This window comes from Biomphalaria glabrata, chromosome 14 (genome assembly GCF_947242115.1).
Source record: "Biomphalaria glabrata chromosome 14, xgBioGlab47.1, whole genome shotgun sequence".
NCBI classification, from domain to species: Eukaryota; Metazoa; Mollusca; class Gastropoda; family Planorbidae; genus Biomphalaria; species Biomphalaria glabrata.
The window spans coordinates 25279688-25302741 of NC_074724.1; the positions used below are offsets into that span (position 1 = coordinate 25279688).

Here is a 23054-nt window from a genome sequence, read left to right on the forward strand (position 1 = left end):
CCATTAATAGGAAGGTAGAACCATTAATAGGAAGGTAGAACCATTAATAAAAAGGTAGAACCATTAATAGGAAGGTAGAACCATTAATAAAAAGGTAGAACCATTAATAGGAAGGTAGAACCATTAATAGGAAGGTAGAACCATTAATAAAAAGGTAGAACTATTAATAGGAAGGTAGATCCATTAATAGAAAGGTAGAACCATTAATAGGAAGGTAGAACCATTAATAAAAAGGTAGAACCATTAATAAAAAGGTAGATCCATTAATAAAAAGGTAGAACCATTAATAAAAAGGTAGAACCACTAATAGGAAGGTAGAACCATTAATAGGAAGGTAGAACCATTAATAGGAAGGTAGATCCATTAATAGAAAGCACGTTTTTGGTGTATTCGGTTTACAAAATAAGGCAGTGTTGCTAAGACATGTTTTTCCATATTTTATGAATATATATTAATGCGCCATTGAATAACGACAAAGACAAATCTAACTTTGTAGCAGTTTCAATGTTTAGTTCTACAACTACATTAGTACATTTCATAAACACGATTCTTTCCCCAGTCTCAAACTCGTCTCGCTCGAGCAGCTCAAATTTTCTACAACCTCTCTACCAGTTCTAACTAGAACAAACATCAAGACTTTAAATAATTTTTTGGGGTATATTTTCACATGCACCTGATCAATTAACCAAACGAAACAGCTATAAAATACATCAATCCTTGACCACGCAGACATTCCTATTGTTCGCGTCTCACAGTCACCCCCACCCGTATCTGATTACAACGACAAGAAATCTCTCTACCTAGCTGAACTACAATTAACTTTCTAGGAGGTCTGTTAGACACCTTATTTATAGTTTAGTTATTTAGCGACGCACCACAGGAGACGCATATTGAACGGGACTAGTGACGTTTGGGATATGTTGGGTTAGAGACCGGAAAATCAGTTAGTGATATAATCCTCTAGGGTAACGACGTGTTTAGTGACAGAGACTTTTACTGTGGCCTTTTCTTAGAATAAATATATGTGAAGTTGTTCATCAGCGTTGACTACATCTCTTTACTTGTTAAAATAGATGTCTTGTTTTGTCTGGATTGTTGATCAACTACACTGAATACACCCCAACAATAAAACTCAAACGCTTGCAGAGTAATTGGTTGAAATTCAACAGTCATCTATAGTTGACCTCAAGACAGCCTGAACAAGCAACATCACAGGTTACATGGCGATGGTCAGCAGACACAGGCTGTAGCACATGACATTGGTCAGCGGACACAGGCTGTGGCACATGGCATTAGTCAGCGGACACAGGCTGTGGCACATGACATTCGTCAGCGGACACAGGCTGTGGCCCATGACATTGGTCAGCGGACACAGGCTATGACACATGGCATTGATCAGAGAACACAGGCTATGACACATGACATTGGTCAGCAGACTATGCTATATATCTACTACACAAACAACCACGACTAAAATAATTGGTCTATATAAGGCTTGTCTTCAAGTCAGTAGTTTACAGTAGGTTCCAATAGTTCATATAATTGTACAGTCCTATAGTCTAGACTGGAGTATATCATGAACACACACGTCACAAATAAATTCAACCTGAATGTCGACTCATGCAAATGGCCGTCTGCTACTCCATGTCGCCTCATGTGAATAGCAGTCTTCTTCTAAATGTCGCCTCATATGAATAGCAGTCTTCTTCTAAATGTCGCCTCATATGAATAGCAGTGTTCTTCTAAATGTCGCCTCATATGAATAGCAGTCTTCTTCTAAATGTCGCCTCATATGAATAGCAGTCTTCTTCTAAATGTAGCCTCATATGAATAGCAGTCTTCTTCTAAATGTCGCCTCATATGAATAGTCGTGTTCTTCTAAATGTCGCCTCATATGAATAGCAGTGTTCTTCTAAATGTCTCCTCATGTGAATAGCAGTCTTCTTCTAAATGTCGCCTCATATGAATAGCAGTGTTCTTCTAAATGTCGACTCATATGAATAGAAGTCTTCTTCTAAATGTCGCCTCATATGAATAGCAGTCTTCTTCTAAATGTCGCCTCATATGAATAGTCGTCTTCTTCTAAATGTCGCCTCATGTGAATAGTCGTGTTCTTCTAAATGTCGCCTTATATGAATAGCAGTCTTCTTCTAAATGTCGCCTCATATGAATAGCAGTCTTCTTCTAAATGTCGCCTCATATGAATAGCAGTGTTCTTCTAAATGTCGCCTCATATGAATAGCAGTGTTCTTCTAAATGTCGCCTCATATGAATAGCAGTCTTCTTCTAAATGTCGCCTCATATGAATAGCAGTCTTCTTCTAAATGTAGCCTCATATGAATAGCAGTCTTCTTCTAAATGTCGCCTCATATGAATAGTCGTGTTCTTCTAAATGTCGCCTCATATGAATAGCAGTGTTCTTCTAAATGTCTCCTCATGTGAATAGCAGTCTTCTTCTAAATGTCGCCTCATATGAATAGCAGTGTTCTTCTAAATGTCGACTCATATGAATAGAAGTCTTCTTCTAAATGTCGCCTCATATGAATAGCAGTCTTCTTCTAAATGTCGCCTCATATGAATAGCAGTCTTCTTCTAAATGTAGCCTCATATGAATAACAGTCTTCTTCTAAATGTCGCCTCATATGAATAGCAGTGTTCTTTTAAATGTCGCCTCATATGAATAGCAGTCTTCTTCTAAATGTAGCCTCATATGAATAGCAGTCTTCTTCTAAATGTCGCCTCATATGAATAGCAGTCTTCTTCTAAATGTCGCCTCATATGAATAGCCGTCTGCAACATGTCACGCACAAAATCTAGAAATGAAACGATGCTGCAAATAACAAACGCAGTACGAAAACAAGAAAAACTTTAAAAAAAAAAACAACAACAATAAAAGAAAAACAACTAAAAAACAACCAAAAACTATTTCTTTTCAATAAATTGTAAAAAAAAAACCAACAACAACAGCTCGAAATCAAATCGACCAAATCAAAAACTTGAAATCAAATCGACCATAACCAACCTTACCTCTAATTTTGGTAAAACGTGGCGACTTAGTAAGAGAATCAGTCCTTTTGCGTTTAAAACACATTTTTTGTTTGTTTCAATGAGTCAGTTTGGGCTAAGATAGACAAATATACATATCAACTCTAACTGTGTGCAAATGATCTGCCTACGTAGTGGATGTGTACATCGACTATTAGTAATGTATATGATGTGTACATCGACTATTAGTAATGTATATGATGTTTACATCGACTATTAGTAATGTATATGATGTTTACATCGACTATTAGTAATGTATATGATGTGTACATCGACTATTAGTAATGTATATGATGTGTACATCAACTATTAGTAATGTATATGATGTGTACATCGACTATTAGTAATGTACATGATGTTTACATCGACTATTAGTAATGTATATGATGTGTACATCGACTATTAGTAATGTACATGATGTGTACATCGACTATTAGTAATGTACATGATGTGTACATCGACTATTAGTAATGTATATGATGTGTACATCGACTATTAGTAATGTACATGATGTGTACATCGACTATTAGTAATGTATATGATGTGTACATCGACTATTAGTAATGTACATGATGTGTACATCGACTATTAGTAATGTACATGATGTGTACATCGACTATTAGTAATGTATATGATGTGTACATCGACTATTAGTAATGTACATGATGTGTATCTCAACTCTTGGTGTCTGTAGATGACCATGATTTTGATATCAAGTTTTAGTGTAAGCAAATAATGTGCATATCGCCCAGAAAGAAAGATATAAGCACATTTCGTATTTTATATGCTAGGACAAAATCTAATCAAATACCCAGAAAGACACAAAGATAAAAGCAGATTTCTTATTCCATATGCTAGGACTAATGTGTAGGCTAACAAGTGCTTCTTCTTCCCTATTACCGTTAGAGCATGGAATGGGTTGCCTGAATCAGCCAGAAAAACCAACAACAGCAGAGTTTAAGTCACTGATTAACAGGCATGACTAGATTGACACATGGGTACGCGTAGGACGTTATTATCTTATCTTTTGAAGTAACGTCTGAAATTCATAAGATACAATTAATAAGAGAAAAAAAGGAAAACAAAGATCTACCGACTCTTTTCTATTTAAAAAAATTGTTAAGATTAATAAGAGCCTTTTGACTAGCCTTCCATCCTAGAGTGTACAGGGAATACATATCCGGGATGATTGACAATGTCATGCGATCTGAGAACCGCCAGAGTTGGCCATTGGCCGTGACATTGTGACAAGTGAGACCTTTCCACTCTATAACCAACAAAAAAACAACAAAAAAAAACCCCCAACAAAACCAATATATAACAATAACTCAGGTCAAAACACAACTTTATATACTCTCGGCTACAAATGACAAGATTCTCTCAGAGTAGCAAGTCCTACCTAAAAGAGGCCAGACATTTATAAAGAGGGGGAAAAAAATCACCTGAAGAAATGTGTTAGTGCCTGACTCGTCTTGCTGGGTTGTGACGTCTAAAGGTTGCATTTCTCAACAATCTACGGGTATTTCCACATTACAAATGTCAGGCGTTTAAATAGATAGGGATATGGTAAAAAAAAAAATAATACGATGAACAATATTAAGAAAAAGAGGCGGAACTTCAAAGCTCAGCCAAAGTACGCCATTTCTGAAGGAACAAATTGTATTAATGCGCCTCAACTGATACATATACACAGACAGATCTTGTTATTTCCACCGCAGATAACATCCGCCTAGCCATTAGAGCTGTCGTTTTCATGAGTGGGCGCCCTCACATTGCGGCATGAGGGGCAATGAAACGGCAGATACCCTTGGAAGACAGGGAGCTTTGGCAGCCACTCGAAACCCCAAGGACGTTTTTTACAAGCAACGACAGAAATCCGAGCCCTCATTGATGAGAAGTGGTTTAAGTCCTGGGAGGAATCCGACAGAGCACGTAGTGTCTGGCAGCATATGCGCCACCCAGATTGCGACGATCCTTGGCGGCGGTTAAGGAGGTCAGAACAAGCAATCATTGAACAGTGTAGGACGGAACATTGTCCTGCCTTGGTTAGAAGAGGTTTAAACAACAGCAGGACACATAAAGCTGGTTTGTACCATAAGAGAAGATCATATCGGAAACAAATGAATTTGGTGGCCATACTGGAGTGTCTCAAAGTCTCAAATAAAAAGGAAGTGACATTTATTGGTAATTGTGACGTCACGAGAAATGTTTTTATCCTGGCACTTATGGAGCAGCCCTTTTTCTTCAAGGTCTTCAAGGTGACCTAACTAGTCACAACATTACGAGTCTGGGTTGCATGGTATTGAGAATTATTAATCCTTTTTTTCCCTTTGTTCTTTGCTTCACAACTTTAATACAACAGTTATCGTATACATTTTTATATAATTTTTGCGATAATTTTTATGGATAAATTGCCAGACATTCAAAGTCTATTATCAAAACTATGAACTGATGATATCAAAAAGTTGAAATAAAACTTCAATATACTGGTTTCGTTTTGATCTACTTTTTTTGTTTACTGTTTGGTCAGTTTTAGAAAGTTTCCAAAGTGGTAACTTATTCTCTGACCAACCAGATATGTAAGGTCATGTTTCCTTTTTACGGTTTCCACAGATCTGACTTGACCAAATGAAGGTGAATTGTTATCTAATTTAAAAAAAAAAAAGGGGGCCACATTTTTAAAAAATGAAGTCTGATATTAAAAAGTTCGTGTCTTGATTTATGATTTCTATTTAAAGAATCGTCCAAACTTTCAGCCCCGGAAATGCGGAGGTCATGTACTACTTCACTTTAAAGGTCAAATTGTTTAGCAGCGCGCTTGAAGTTTGACTGCACTGCTCGAGAAACTGTTCGATATATGGATAGATAAAAGTAATAAAAAGTAAAGTTCTCCTTTCAGACCTTGTTGTCTATAGGGAAGATGATGTAAAGGTCATCTGTTTCTGTGGCCCGAGGGTGTCATGTGGAGAGCACAACGACCAACCGCCTTTACTTTTCCCCAACTAATGTCAGGTACCCATAAGAGCTGGGTGGACTCAGAGGCGCCCGAAGATCCCGAAATTAAAAATCAGTGTTCACAAGAATTCGAACCTCGGAACCCGGTTCGGTAGCCAAGCGCTTTATCGTTCAACCACCGCGCCTCCATATGGATATATAGTGAACTAAAAACTTAATAAAGCATTGGATTGTTACGATTTAACATGCACCTGTCATGGTATTTAGCAGGCGTTGACCTACTGGATCACGTTCATTGGACTAAGGAAAAAGAGTGAGACGAAGGGAGAGGGAGACAGAAGGGGAGGAAAGACACAGAGGGAAGGAGGAGAGAGGATGAGGGGAGTAGAATGGGGAAAAGAGATGTGGGACGGAATAAATTCAGAGAGAGTGAATGCGAGAAGGAGAGAGAGAGAGAGAGAGCGCGAGAGAGAGAGCGCCAGAGACAGATTAAATCTTTATCTTCGTAATTATTTTTCCACGTTCTGACACAACTGTTTATTTATCATATTGTTACGAATTTCACTATCCAGGCTCTCTGCAAACTGCACCATACACCACCAACTTAAAGAACTTGACAAGTCAGGGCTCCAAAATAACGTAAAGGTTTAATGTCCATAAATAACAGCCAATACTGTACAATTGGCAGCACGTAGAACAGTACAAATAGCTCTGCGATAACAAATATCTCTCCGATAACACCGTTCCGCCGTATCAAGTCTTGCACTGGCCTCTCCGTCTCGTTCCGGGCTTGCACTGGGTTCAACAGTTCGGGACTGACTTCACACACTTGGGCTCGTTGTGTCGGACTCGATCACAGACCAAGATCAAGACGCCGTTCGTCTCAACTGTACTTGACAGTACTCCGCACTGAACCGTCGTAATGCTCCGTACAGAACCACACCGTTGAACTGTGCTGTAGTCGACCGTGTTCTGAACTCCTGTCGTGAACCCGCTTTCTGAACCGTCTTGACTGCGTCACCTCCGCTCTTATATAGGGTCCCTACTGGCCTTCTCGAGCCGGACAGAACGCCGCTCGACGTTTCTAGGTGGTCAGATGACTACAACTCTCGTGACGCTCCTGAGCTCTGTTCACGTCGGCGATCCTTCCCGAACTGCCGTCGATCCTTCCCGAACCGCCGTGTTGACACTCGTCTCGGCTGATCGTCGTAGCTCGTCACGGTTGACCGCTCGTCTAGCGCTGGCCTGGGGCGATTTGCGTCGTCTGACTACACACACACCACTACCCCTCTCTGTGCCACCACCAGGTTTATAACACTGCCCCCTCCTTAGATCTGTCCGTCCCGGACAGAATCAACATCATGGCATTGGCTGTGAAGTTTCATCGCTGTAGGTGGGGGTCGATCGGTGGCAGTTGGCTTGCCTCTTGAGCTTGATGGAGCCATCCATGTTGCAGTCAGCAATGGTCGCTTCCTTCTTCTCCTCCAATTGGCCTTCACCTGGTTGCATGGACGTCGTGCTTTCATCGCCATCCACGTTGAATTCAGAAAACGTTTTCTTCTCCTCCAGTTAGCCTTCATCTGGTTGTATCGACCTCGTGATCGCATGGTCATCCATATTGCACTCAGCAAAAGTCGCCTTCTTCTTCTTCTCCGCCAGTTGGTCTTCATGTGGTTGCAGTGATATCGAGGTTGCATCGTCATCCATCTTGCATTCAACAAAAGTAGCCTTCTTCTTCTTCTCCGCCAGTTGGTCTTCATGTGGCTGCAGTTATTTCTTGGTAGCATCACCATGCACGTTGAACTAAGCAAACGCCGCCTTCTTCTTTTCCTCCAGTTGATCGTCCTCTTGTTGCAGTGACGTTGTGGTTGCATCGCTCTCTTGTCGTTTGGTACTGAGGGCAGCCAATGGACACATGGAGAGGTATAGGATGTAAGGGCAGGGATTACCAAGATTGTTGACCAAAGAGGTGACTTCATAGGGCTTTGCGAAGAAGGACTGGGATGGGCTTCAAATCCACAGGACAGGGAATTGTGGGACAGGTCATCATCTTCAGCCTTGTCTGGAGGGCATGCTTGTGGGGCAGGTGGGTAACACTCCTCGTGCAAAGGTCCCTCGTCTTCGGCTTCAGTCTCCATTTGTCTTTCTTCACCACCATCAGGACCTCTCTCTCTCGTCTCAGTATCGGGCCAATCGCCTGTTGGTTTCAGACCTGGTCGATGACTTTCATTGTGCGAATGTCCATCAACTTCAACGTCAAGCTTCCTTGGATTCTTTTCACCACCATCAGGACTTTCATCTCCAGTCTTGGCAGCTGGACCAACGTCTGTTAGGTTCGGACCAGGCTGGTATCTCTCGACTTGCATATGTCTCTCAACGGCTTCGTCAGATTTCAATGGGTCCTCATGATCACCACCAAGGATCCTCTCTCTGGTTTTAGCATCTGAACGAACGTCTGAGTTGATGACTCTCTCCTCCACAGCAGGTATGCGATGGTTCATGGCGGCTATCTTAGTATTCATGGCATCTATCTTGTAATTGGTGCTTTCCAGCCCCGAGTTCATAGCTGCCATCTGTTCCCGCATGATACTGGTGATCTGTTGCTGCATGATACTGGTGATCTGTTCCAGCAAGTTAGGTTCGACTTCAAAAAGATATGTGTCCGGATCTTCTTTTTCTTCCAACATGTCTTCTCGGAGGCGTGCTTGTAAAGTTTCCTTGTTACCATATACCTTCAGCCTTCGTCCACGGAGTTCTTCCTTCAGTTCTCTAAATTCAAGTTCGTACAGCAGTTTCAGACGAGCCATAGTAGATCCGATCCAATCCGATTCCGATCCTATCCCACTTCTGACACCAGTTGTTACGAATTTCACTATCCAGGCTCTCTGCAAACTGCACCATACACCACCAACTTAAAGAACTTGACAAGTCAGGGCTCCAAAATAACGTAAAGGTTTAATGTCCATAAATAACAGCCAATACTGTACAATTGGCAGCACGTAGAACAGTACAAATAGCTCTGCGATAACAAATATCTCTCCGATAACACCGTTCCGCCGTATCAAGTCTTGCACTGGCCTCTCCGTCTCGTTCCGGGCTTGCACTGGGTTCAACAGTTCGGGACTGACTTCACACACTTGGGCTCGTTGTGTCGGACTCGATCACAGACCAAGATCAAGACGCCGTTCGTCTCAACTGTACTTGACAGTACTCCGCACTGAACCGTCGTAATGCTCCGTACAGAACCACACCGTTGAACTGTGCTGTAGTCGACCGTGTTCTGAACTCCTGTCGTGAACCCGCTTTCTGAACCGTCTTGACTGCGTCACCTCCGCTCTTATATAGGGTCCCTACTGGCCTTCTCGAGCCGGACAGAACGCCGCTCGACGTTTCTAGGTGGTCAGATGACTACAACTCTCGTGACGCTCCTGAGCTCTGTTCACGTCGGCGATCCTTCCCGAACTGCCGTCGATCCTTCCCGAACCGCCGTGTTGACACTCGTCTCGGCTGATCGTCGTAGCTCGTCACGGTTGACCGCTCGTCTAGCGCTGGCCTGGGGCGATTTGCGTCGTCTGACTACACACACACCACTACCCCTCTCTGTGCCACCACCAGGTTTATAACAATATTTTTGCAGTCTACCCTGTTATCATTTAGTTTCAATAACATTTTTGTTAGTGATCAGGAAACGTTACTCTTTGGTAAAGAATTGTAGGAGAATACATGCTCTTTTTTATATAATACAAATGTATGTTTTTAAAACTAAAAATTAATTTAATTTAATGGGGTTAAATCAACGATGGTAGCGTTGATTAGGGGAGTAAGAGCAAGGAAAAGAGAGAAAACGTACGAATGAAAACGAGAGAGAGAGAGAGAGAGTAGATTGTGAATTGAAGAGAGTGAACATCATAAAAGAGGGAGAGGGAGTGAAAGAGAAAAGAAGGAAAGAAAAGGATTGTGTCAACAAATTAGGTTTTTCACTCCATGATTTTTCCTTTATTCATTAAAATAACAAAAAGACGAATTGAACCTGAGTACACCTTGCACTACCTCCCCCTTTTATTATCTTTCTAAATAGTTTCAGGAAGACTTGAGAGCTCACAGTACTACACTCACCATTCAGATTGAGTCACGAGTAGAAACTGAGAAAAGACACGTGACTTTCTCTTACAAACCAGGACATTATTACAATCTAAGAGCCACATAGCAGAAATATATAGAGAATAGAAATGTGGTCATTCATTTTTACAATATAATTATCTTGACCAACAATACAATCTGAGGGTCACACGACAATGTCTACAGAGGGTCACATGACAATGTCTACAGAGAGTCACATGACAATGTCTAGAGAGTAAAGAAATGTGACTTTCTCGTATAGTGTTATTTTCTTGGCCAGCAATACAAGCTGAAGGGTCACATGGATCTAGTGGATATTTACATCCAGTGAAACGTTTCTATATACCTACCTTCACACGATAATTAGCCAGTGGTAGTCATGGTCACTGCTGGGGTCAGTTTCAAAGTGGATCTGGCCAGGATCAGATATCTCAGCCCTTCACTCATCCCTCCTTTATTTGCCTTGTCAGGATCAAGCGAGATGGGGAGGTGGTGGGGGGAGGGAGCGCTTAATGAAGGCCGACAGGCCAATGGATGGATCAGCTTGAAATATTCATGGCTTTTACGACAAGGGGAAGTAATGCAACTGGTCATGGCAAGGGAGAGAACAGAAGGACGCATGTCGCGCTAGTTTACATTTTCCGGCAGTGGCGTCGCGAGGAATGGTGTCAACCGGTACGGAAAGGTCTCAGCGTTGTTGCTTTTTCTCTCGACTCTCTCTTTACCTCTACGTAATGGGTGCATGTTCAAGTCCTACAGAACTATACATGATTATATTAAAATAGGATAAACAAGGTAATGGTGTAGATTAATTTAAACAAAATACTATAAAAGTGAAATGGGAGTATCGTCACCTATGGAGAATCCAAAAAGCGAAAATTTCAAGGCGAGTTGGCGTAATTTTAATTTTGTCCAGAATTAAAGCAAATTCAAAATGAAACATAAAAAATATTTTTTTCGCTTCTTATTGATCAAAATTTTGTGTGTTGATAAGCTTTCGTTTTTTTTTTAACCCTCTTGGTGGCAAAACACTTAATATTTACTATTACAGTATCCAACCCTAAGCCCTTATACTATGAAGGCTTATAAGAAAGTTTTGATGTAAAATAAACGAGTTTAAATTTTAGGTCTAAGATGACGTCAAGATTTTATTAAGAGAAGAAATCGAATAAGCGCATATTTTAAGTATTCATTTTAATTATAATAAACCATTTTAATCCATTTCAAAAGGCTTAACTAAGTAAACAAAAGAAGTAAAAAGAAAATATTTAAGCCCTTTTGTGAACCAATTGGGGTGAGGGGCGGGTAGATGTTAGAAAGTTTTCCTGTCTTTGCAGTATAAAAAAAAGAGGAACGTTCCTCAAGTTTAAATTCCAAACTCGAGCCTCTACAATGAAAGCTGACATGTTTGCCACTGAGCTATTAAAGTACTTATAAAAATAGAAGTTGTTGTTTTTGTTAGTCTTTTGTTCGTTTACAATTTTTTGCAAACAACATAATTCTCTACACAAGGCTTAGTACATTAATTATACAAAACAAAATACGTTGAACTGATTAACTAATTGGTTCATTGTTTTCAATTGATTCACGTGTTGTCATCGACAATAAATAATTGTGCAAAGTTTTAACTTGATCCAAAAATAAGAAGTGAGAGACTGTAAACAAAAACTTGACCACTGGAATAGTAGATATTAATATTAAACTGTTTTCACCAAAGCATTTCACGGCTCATCAAATATTTATGCACCTCTGAATAAATCTATAACAGTGGAGTGCAGAGTGTCCCAGGCTCCCAGTGCGACACCAAAGCTCCTGTGACCAAGGCACTCGCCCTCCCCTCGGTACACAACTGATTGAGTAGTACTGTGTGTTGTAGGATGGTCAACGAATAACAGGCTATCCACAAAAAAAAAAAAATATATATAAAAAATATTGTTCACGTTTCAGGAAATGAAATGGTCTTCATAGACGAGCTCATGCAGGAACTAAAAAAAGCCTCCCGTCTGAGGCTCCACTATTTGAAACTAAGAACTATTCCCATTTAAGTGTAACCCACTGGCCCCGACTTTGACGTGCCTGGTCTAGATCTACTCCATTATAAAACATGTCAGTTGATGGGATGTGGACGAGCTATTTATTGTTGGCGATTCATCACGGTCAAGACCCTCCCCTTCCCCCCCACACACTGTTAATCAGTTTTGGTTTACAGCCGCGCAGAATACGTGCTAAAAGTAAGGTACCCCAACAATGTGCACCATATGGACTTGTGGAGGGATGGAAAGAGAGAGAGAGAGAGCTAAATAGGTCACTTATGGAAGAGTAAAAGATAAAATCATGAAATCACTTCAGTCTATTGCGTCATGTGACCAACGTTTTTCTATTTTTTATATTTATACGCGACAAAGTAGGTCTAGGTTCCTTCACAAGTACTAGCCGGCTTCACGTTTTGAAAACTTGTAGAATTTAAACATAGACGAGACATTCTCTTTTCTAATCATAGACTATACACTTCAACCTCTAATTATAGACTAGACTTTATAACTTCCAATCATACACTAGACATTCAAAGTTCTAATCATAGACTAGTCATTAAAACTTACAATCATTGACAAGACATTATAACGTCTAATCATAGACTAGACACTTATAAGAAAACCTAAATCAATAGTTGCGGTAGCAAAGGTTCTCAACATATGAGGTGAAGATCTGTACAGACCAAGTTGAAATGCCTTTTGTTGTTTACAGAACGTATTAATGATTGAAATAAAGCTAACCAAAGGCAAAGTGGTCACGTGACTCTAAAATGAATTGGCGACCCAGATCTGTGTATACAGTTAACAGTTCGATGTTTCTAAGTTAACCCCACTTGAGATCAGAAATATACATATGATACATGTACAATCTTAAATTTCACATGTCAAGTTTAAATCAAATTTCTTTTGAATTAAATTATATTTGTTTTAACATTACATGTAGTTAACACTGACCCAAGTTGAGAAAGTTCTAGATCTAACAGTCAACTAGATTTAGGTGCAATATCATTGGAACATATAGAAAGCCCCCGACGTGACTTAAAACTTCTTACCTGAGAGCCGTGTCACGAATCCTTGCCAGCAACCCCAACCTTTGGACTAGAGCAATAAACAAATGAACTACCTCTTGCCGCCCCTCTGCCTGCCCCCTCCAGCACAACACCCCTGAAGAACTCAACAACGCCTTGACTAAGAATGAAAACCAAAAAAAAAAAAAGTCTCTACCTTTACGTCTTGGCCGGAACTGAGTACACTCTTTAAACGTACGGACCTTACGCCAGTACTCCAAATTTTGCATTGACTAGCAACCAAAGTCTTTAGACGATTTACGAATAGATAGATGCCCACTGTCAGTAGGACGTATCCTCAGAGTGAACTAGAAACAGTTAATGGCTTGGAAATATTGGATTCAGTTTCTAAGTTTGTAACACAGAGTCCCCAAATAAAATGAACGTGTCCTACAAGACTGTCGTGTGTCTTCTCATACCGGAGTATTATTTACAGCGGGTGGGCTCTTCAAGTGTAGGCTATCTCTAGGCGTATGTTCAAACGGAAAACTTTGCTATCAGAATGACGTTGTGGAACAATAAATCTTGGACGTTAGGACCAATGTCGTCACGTCGATACTTTTGGATTTGGAAAATGTTCAAACTGAACAGGAGCAGTAATGTGTCAGCAGACACTCTGAGAATGGGCTCACAGGAGCAGTAATGTGTCAGCAGACACTCTGAGAATGGGCTCACAGGAGCAGTAATGTGTCAGCAGACACTCTGAGAATGGGCTCACAGGAGCAGTAATGTGTCAGCAGACACTCTGAGAATGGGCTCACAGGAGCAGTAATGTGTCAGCAGACACTCTGAGAATGGGCTCACAGGAGCAGTAATGTGTCAGCAGACACTCTGAGAATGGGCTCACAGGAGCAGTAATGTGTCAGCAGACACTCTGAGAATGGGCTCACAGGAGCAGTAATGTGTCAGCAGACACTCTGAGAATGGGCTCACAGGAGCAGTAATGTGTCAGCAGACACTCTGAGAATGGGCTCACAGGAGCAGTAATGTGTCAGCAGACACTCTGAGAATGGGCTCACAGGAGCAGTAATGTGTCAGCAGACACTCTGAGAATGGGCTCACAGGAGCAGTAATGTGTCAGCAGACACTCTGAGAATGGGCTCACAGGAGCAGTAATGTGTCAGCAGACACTCTGAGAATGGGCTCACAGGAGCAGTAATGTGTCAGCAGACACTCTGAGAATGGGCTCACAGAATTCTGTTTAGTATTGTACGTAAGCACTGGGCTGCCTGCATCAAGTGGTGCTCCTTCCCCTCCCCCCTCCAAAAACACGCCAGATGGTAGATAAAGATAAAGCCAAATATTGAACTGAAAACAAAGTCACAAATTGAAGGGACACAGAAATGAATGAAGGAAAACAGAAAAATATATAAAGTTTACCAGTCTATCTTCTTTAGGCCACTTTGAACTTCTTTAGGTCACTTTGAACTTCTTAAGGTCACATTGACCTAAAACTACCTTGGGCGTCAGCCGCCTACGTACCTTTAGGCACTGTACCACCCCAACTCCAAGAAATACTTTCGTTCAAAAGCATAGATCTATGACCTAACAAAAGGGTTAGGGGTGGGATAAAAATAACACTCAAGTGTTTAGCATAAGAGTCTTATAGTCTATTACAGGCAGCTGTTGTGGAAACAGTAAATAGAAAGGCCTAATTGTTATAGGAACAAAAAAAAAAAGACAGAGAGAGAGAGAGAGAGAGAGAGGGGGGGATGAAAAAAACAGATTTACACCTCATAAAGGGCACAGATATACAGGCACAGATAAAAAAACTATTAAGAAAACCCAAATTGCAGATCAGCACTTCAATTGCACACGCAGTTTGTCATGTCCAGAATAAATCATCATAGGAAAATAAAATAAAATTAAAACAAACAAAAAAACAAGCACAGGAACTCCAATGTGTGTGTGTGGGGGGGGGGGCAGGTAGATGATTCACTCAGCGATAGATTCATTGCCGGAATTCCATGAGCCTAACTTTGTAATGCATGGCCTTCAAACTTCATGGTGTCAGCGTTACATTTGTCTTGGTTGTCAAGGACATGTGTGTGTGTGTGTGGAGAAGGGGGCGCTGAAACTCCAATCGAAACTACCAATTATCGCATATGGATATAAGAACGAAACTACGTGGTTATTACCTTCCCTCAATAAACAAGTGTGTGTGTGTGTGTGTCACCCGAAAGCATTTGAAGGATTCCTTAAGCAGATTTAATCTCCGACTATCACCCCCCCCCACCATATAATCTCTAACCGCCCCCTTCCCCATCTAATCTCTAAAGGCCACTCTCTCCCGCCCAGTCATATCAACACCTTCTGAATTGAGCTCCAATACCCAAGTAGTGCCACGAATGTTTCGGGAAAGAAGGGAGGTAAATAGCTTAATTACGTTTGTGTAGAGACTCACGTCCAAATACAAATAAGTCCCCACCAAGTGAACGTGCACACAACATAAAGAATTGGGAGGTAGTACTGTGACAACCAAGGTCAGAATACAAAATTAAATAAATTAATAAAAATCTTCAAGAAAATGACATTTACATAAGAAAAATTCCTTTAGTTAAATGTACTATTTTTGTAGGTGTGCTATGCAGTTCACGCGATAATATGAAAAACTACATATTAATGCACTTTTTCTCTTAAAAAAAAAATAAACTTTTTTTGTGTGTATATGTATTAGTTGGTACATAACTTAGCAATACAAATGTAATAAAAATATTTTGTGACAGAAATCTAAAACAATTTGCATAAATATGTTATAAATATATTGGATACTGCATTCGAATTCTACAGAGCCTTCCGTGTTTTGTTACTATTAATATAATAGTGAATAGTTGTAAAAGTGGTGTATTTTATGAAAAAACTGCTTGCATAAGTGATTTAAAAAATTAGATTTTTCGCTTTCAGAAAAAAAAAAGTAGCCGTTGCAGCAGAACTTTGAATGGTCTTAAATATCATGATGTCGGATTTTCACTATCTTTTCTAGTTTACGAGATCTAAACGGGACGGAACGACAGACATTCCACACAAAACTAATAGCATCTTTTCCCCTTTCGGGGGCCGCTAAAATGGTATCAATCAATGCAATGGCACATGCAAGGGAGTGACATTCTATCCATAATAGCATATCAAATATGTCTCCGTCCCTATGTGTCACCTTAAGACATATACGAGGTTACAGCTCAGCAGCAATAAAGCTGGCTAGAAGAAGAAGAAGACATATACATATTATTGAATTTATCTAATACTCAAGGTTTATTGGCTAGGAGTTGGAACTTATGATATTTAGGACGCCCCCAAGGTCCACCCATCTCTAATAGGTATCTGACATTTTTGTTTATGGCCTTGTTTTGCACGTTTCGGATGTTCCTTCAGAATTGAATATTAATACACCAAAGCCAAAACCCAGCCGCAGGAAGACAAAGAACGGCGACGTGCAGGATTTGAACTTGGGATCAGAGAGACGACAAACCAAAGCACAAAGCATACGACCAAGCAGAGCAAGTAAATGCAAGTGGTCGTTGTGCTGGCCACACGACACCCTCGTTCATCGTCCATCCAAGGAACAGATGAGATTCACATCCGATGCCAATTGGTTAGCAAGTTCTGATGTTATCTTTACCTGCTTTGAAGAGGGATATTACTTAAGTTAATAACAGTAGCATAAGTCTTAGTCATATATACAAATACCATTTTAATTACTGTAAAAGCAAGTTTATAATTTATAAGTTTGTCTGTGCCCATAACAGCCACACTGCCGCCATCAAATAATTTCGAACATTTTGAAATTGGCCAGATTTCTAGCAAATACAAGTCAGTATGACTTGACCATGTTACTTCCAGACAAGTTAATAAGTTTGGACTTGGCGAAAAGTGTTCTGTCATTAATGTGAAACTATTGTCCGATGGATGAAGGCTCTATAACAACAACAACCGTTAGATCAATGTCATATAAAAAAAACTTAAAGACAAGTAATGTGTTTCCGAAACAAAAGAGTCAGCCAACATGAGGAGAGGAAAAGGCCAAGGGCAATAACGAAACACATAGTGAGAAAGAAAACTAAGTCGTCTGGTTTCAAAACACATACACTTTTGTTAAGTGCATATAGACATAGACGATGCGTTGAATATGTATACAATATGGCTTTTGTGTGTGTTTGTGTACTGCCTGATCCTAGTCTGTGTACGTAAAGAGGAAATACACAATGTGTGTTGTGTGCTATAGAGCAGTGTGTATGTAGTCTATGCCTGTATAAAATATCCATAATGTTTTCTGACCATATGTCACTAGCTATTAACATTAATTATAGATTAAGCGTATAGATCAGCGTTTCTCAAATTGTGGCTAGCTGACAACAGGGGGGGGGGGAATGCAGTCTCATTTTTTTTTAAACAAAAAAAAATCTGCTTTGTAGTTTGTATGATTGATTATTAAGTTTAAAAAAATAATATCCATGAACAAATCATTAAATTAATTAACAATTAATGCTGCATGTCCTACGTCATCATCATCATCATCAAACTCCATTAGAGTGAGGGCTTGAGAGGCTCAAATCCTCTCTTGCAAAAGCCATGGACAGAAACCCTGCTGTCTTGCGTAGTGCATAAATGTCGCCATACAGGTCGAGAATTTTGGGTTTCCCAGACCTTTCGAGACGGAGATCAGCAAGTCTGGGGCAGTCAAACTGAAGCATGTCCTACGTAGAATCTTCCAGATTCTTTTCGCGACAAGAGTTTACAGCACAATGAATTCCAAACATGTTTTTGAAGAAGACATTTTTTACGTATTCGCCAATCCGATTTTAGAGTCTAGTCATCTTTCTTATGTTAGAAAAAAATCAAATTTCTTCCAAACGAAGAACCATCGTCTGTTGAAATCTTTTGCGTGAACTGAACAGAACCGACGTCTTGGTAATCTTACAACGATCTAGCCCATTACAATCGCACTGCCCCCAAACCGATTGTCTCTCCCACTTCCGAAAGTACCAGGCCCACCCAGTCTTGATTTAACTTGGTGTGAATATAGCTCTTCTTCTCGAGCGCTTTATAGACACCAGGAGAATGCATTTCTGATTCTCGGAATTCAGGGGAACAAAAACAATTGTCTCCAAGCTTCAAACTAACATCTCTCTCCTTACCCCTTGGCTGGCTTAGTCAGGAGGGGAGAGGATAAACGATTTTATCAATGTGACGTCACAAGTTAAATTTAGAGAAATGCTACGCTAAAAACACCAGCGCCATAACTTTTGTCGTATATAACTTAATCTAACCTAATGCTGAACAATCACTTACAGTTTCCTATTTGTTATGTTTATGATATTGCATAATCAACCGAGGCTAATAACGTCGTGGCGATCAAGTCTTTCATCTATAATGTGTCACACAAATGAAAATATGCAGGGAACAACTCAATGGGGTTACAATGACAATATCGTTAAGTGGATCTAATTAGCGCAATAGCAGACGGTCCTTCAGGTCATTACGTCCTAGCTCAAACCTCCTGCACTAAAGGTGAGGAGGGATGGTGAAGGGCAGGGTTTGAACCTTGGTCTATCACGACGACCGTCTATGCCACACAACCAGGCAGTCATTATCGACCAGCAATTTCTGTATGGCCCGATCCTGTCTCGTAGCGAGGAGCTTGGCTTTCTTGATACAAATTTAACATTATTCCTAATTCTCAGAGACTTCCAATAGACTAACTACCAAGTGGTGATGTCAATACAGTAAATAACATCAAACAAAGACCCGAATGAAAACAAAGAAATGCTCACATCTGAACAGCATCCATGCTCTCGCAGTGGAATGGGAAGCCAACGTAACGACATTAAAGGCAAAGGAAATTACTCATCCTAGCAACACACACACACATCCACTTGAAAACCGAAAGCCAGGAGGTAAGAAATGTTTGTTTTCATCAAACCACTTCCAGCCACCTGTACAGCCTCCCCCTCTTTGACACACACTCACACTTTCCACAACCCTCCCCTACCATAAGCCCTGCTTATAGCTTTAAAACTCATTTCTTTGTAATCACTTTTAAATCAAGAATATAATTATCATACATTCGCCTGTAGGTGTAAGGAAGTATATACCACATACGCTGGTAGCGACCGCGAAGTTAAGATATTAATATGATCGCATCTAGATCTATAAACGGTGACAGCGGAGACATTATTTCTAAAACACAGTTCATTGTATTCACATTTAGTCTCAGACGCATGACAACAGAATTAACCAACATAACAACCTAGCTAATAAAACAAAGACTAACCCTCACTTCCTTAACCCTAAGCCAACAGATTTCCACTCTTGGGTAACTTCAAGAAGATACAAGAAAAAAAACGTTTTTTTTTTAAAACGAAGTGTAGGCCTAATTAAATCATTAGTTTGGATCAGTCGTGTAATTAAATTTGTAATAGATCTGGACTAACAATGATAAATCTGTGCGGTTAGAAATATTTTGACCAATGGACCTCATTCACCAATCGTAAACAAACAACATTTACTCACATGATCATATTGATAAAACAACGAAAAAACTGTCACCTGATAGCCACTGTGTATTAAAATTAGATCGTAATTTGTATAGAAGAGATAGAGAATGTTGTTTGTTTACGATTGGTGAATGAGGTCCATTGTTTTTGTTTATCGCTATTTCATGCTTTCAACTTTCTTCAAGCGCGATGATCCTATCACGTGACTGGACCAGTTGGGAAAAGAGAAAAAAGGGGGTAGGGTAGATAGAAAGAAAGGGTTATATGGGTGAATGTTACCGTGGTCACTTTTTCAATGCATACAAAAAAAAAGTGTTCCCTCATTGCACAGCCTTATATCAACTCACTCTGTGTGGGCGTAGAAACACGCGGAGCATGATGGGAAGAAAAGACAATGCACGTGCGGTTGAAAGAATGGCTAAAAAAAAATCCAGTCCAATGTAGCTTCGGGATTTAAAAATATTTCAAGACTATTAAAGGAGCACCTGACTATCAGAAAGAGACATAAATTTATTAAAATTATTCGCCCAAAACTGAGATTTAGCTAGCGATCAGGTGTCAAGTCTAATAATGGTGAAGACACACTGTTAAGATAAACTAGAGACAGGGAGTTAAGTCTAACAATAGTGAAGACACACTGTATGCATGCTATTTTAAAAAAAAAAAGTGAGTAGTTAAAGTTGCTGTCAGGTGACTTGTGTCGCGTGTAGGTCGGTGCAAATGCCACACATGTGTGCAAGAACACCAGGTTTGTCTGTCACAATGATGCATCAATGTCACGTATGTACACACACACACACACATGTCTGCTTTCAGTCAAGATTATAAACATTGGTCCGCTCGAAAGTCATATCCGCCTACTTAGTAGAAAAACTAATTCTCTTGGGGCTAAGAGGTAAACAAGTTAGACTGGACAATTAGGCTTAAAGGTTCTTTCTCACATAATAGAGACAATGGCTCTATAATCTCGAGTTCCAATCGTTAAAGCCTCCAAAATTCTTTTCTGTACTAAGTTAGGTTTCATTCGAAATGAATAAAGTTGCTATCGAGATGCTGTGTCAACATTAATTTTCAACATTTAATTTCTCACGAAATCTATATTTAGTAACAGAGAAATAAATAAACATATAGAGGAAATACACAGAGTATGGCACGGCTACGTCTGCTAAATATAGTCATGAAGAGGGTTCTCAAATTGGAGTAGATGCTTAGAAATCGGGGCTAAATCTTGGAGTAACAAGCACATCTTGATGAACGCACCCAGTTCAAGAAAAGTGAACTCTATCCTTAACCATACAAGTAAACTGGTTTCTGGTTCACGAGAGTGCTGCGTGTCCACCACAACGGCCTTCACACTGATACAACTACTGAAGAGACAGAGGAAGGTTCTCAAATCTTAAAGTAGTTTGTGTTTGAATTCATGATTGTGTTTGAATGTTTAAAGCGACCAAAGCACAAACTGAAATAGTAGGTGTGCAACTAACGTCCTAGCCTAATGCTGAGGTGGGGGTGGAGGGGGTAACAAACAAACTTAACCTACATTATCATTTTCCTAATGGCGATTGGTTCCTGGTTGAACCAAGAATAGAACAGTGTCACGCCTGATTGAGTTCACAGTTCACGTATAGGTAAGTTTTACGGTCCAATGAACACATGTGTTTCAGACGATTTGTTTGCTTTAGGTTAAGGATCAAGTCCTTCATGTAGACTGAATAACTGTTGACCAGTACAAACTAGTGTCCACCACAAAATGCAGCCAACACTGTGGTCAACTTGACAGAGTCTAGTGGATGTTATGCAATATATTGGGAAATTTGAGTGCCCAAGAACTAAAGGGAAGGGTCAACAATTCAATAGCAGTGACGTCATCTAGTGACATTCAATACACATAGAGGCAACACGTAGTTTGTCTTACGCATGTGTGTATGTCAACAGAAAGATCTAAAACCTAACCAGAATGTAGACTTAGTACAAAAGGTCTAGTCACCCCCCCCCCCCAATTGATACTGAACATTCACTGACCTCCTGGCAGCTAGTAAGGGTTGAAATCATACAAAATGATAAGGAAAAAAATAAATCTAGAAGACTTACAGGCGAAGTAAAGCTAGTGGCAAAGATTTCCCAAATCGAGATATGCCCTACTTTATAGAGAAGAGAGAGTTCTTATATATTCAGATATAGGCCTAAATGGTTGAATTGAAGAGGGCGATTTTACGTTAATCTATTTTACTTTGGTGAATAAGCATTTCAATGCTTTTGCCCAAATTAATTAGGTCTAGTTAGTGCTACAAAGTTTATATGCTGGGACATGGTCGGATTTACCTACAGGCAAAACAAAATTTAGCTTAGGGCCCCAAGAAATATTTAGCACTGACTTATATTATCTGGACTTATATATATATATATATACACGTCATTGTGCTAGTGAGATCAAAATGCAGATATAAGAGAGAAAGAGTGGGTGTAACATATAGATCTAGATCTACTCTTATTATTTTATAAGTATTTCCTTATATTGCTTCAGACATTATTTCATTTTGATAAACATAGATCTAGATACTAAGATAGTATACAAGTAAAGTAGATCTAGACTAGATGGAATACAGATGTAGATGAAGATCAAATTAGTAACAAGTAACTAGATCTAGACTCTCTAGGTCTAGATCTTTAATGCTACTTACCGATTACAATAAATGTGATATCAAACAGGTAAGGTAATTCAAAACACTCTTAACTTTAGATTGACAAAGTCTTAAGCTGAGTTACAATTTCATAAAAGCTTACGAAAAATCCAGATTAGATAGAAGTGTAGAGAAACAAATGCTTTTTTTTTAAATAAGAGAGATAAAGTTCTTATATTATCTGCTTATAAGAAGTACAACACGGCGCAGACGTGAATGAGTCCGTGTCGATTAGACAGACTGTAGAGTTTATTTGAACGAGTCGCTTCCGCAAACTTTGATATCCTGCCTAGTGCATTCTAAAAATAGCCACTGGAGAAAAAAAAAGGGGGCCATCCAATGGAAATGCGAGGCGGTATGTTGGAGGTGTGTCGCAGGTTGGACACATGGTGCGCAATAAGATCCTAACCCCTCACCCCACTGTTACAAAAAACATTTGCTTGGAAGAATTTATATTATGATTAACTTTTAGCTTAAGACTGGTAAAACTAAAACTATGTGATTGTGGACGAGAAGCCGTAGAAACAATATCTAGACGCGCTCTCATATGGAGTTTATATTTATCTTCTTATCTTATATATTACAGATGTAAAGAAAAAAACAAGATAATTACGTCCTACGCATTTCATTACGCCAATCTAATCATGCATTTTAAACAAT

General features: G+C 39.8%; 1 protein-coding gene across 3 annotated transcripts in view; it reads right to left on the minus strand.

Annotated features, from left to right (window-relative positions):
- The window catches only part of LOC106058524 (stress response protein NhaX-like), a 37821-nt gene extending 15148 nt beyond the window's left edge, over positions 1-22673 (minus strand). Inside the window, exons 1-2 of one of the 3 annotated variants that reach the window (XM_056010568.1) lie at positions 22395-22673; positions 3028-3121 (exon numbers count right to left, since the gene is read on the minus strand). In XM_056010568.1, the coding sequence (XP_055866543.1) occupies positions 3028-3091 (64 nt within the window). In that variant the 5' untranslated portion in view covers positions 3092-3121; positions 22395-22673. Of the gene's footprint in view, positions 1-3027; positions 3122-13376; positions 13595-22394 lie in introns of those variants that run through there. The other 2 variants (XM_056010569.1, XM_056010567.1) reach the window with 2 other exon arrangements.
- Between the last annotated feature and the right edge of the window lie 381 nt (positions 22674-23054).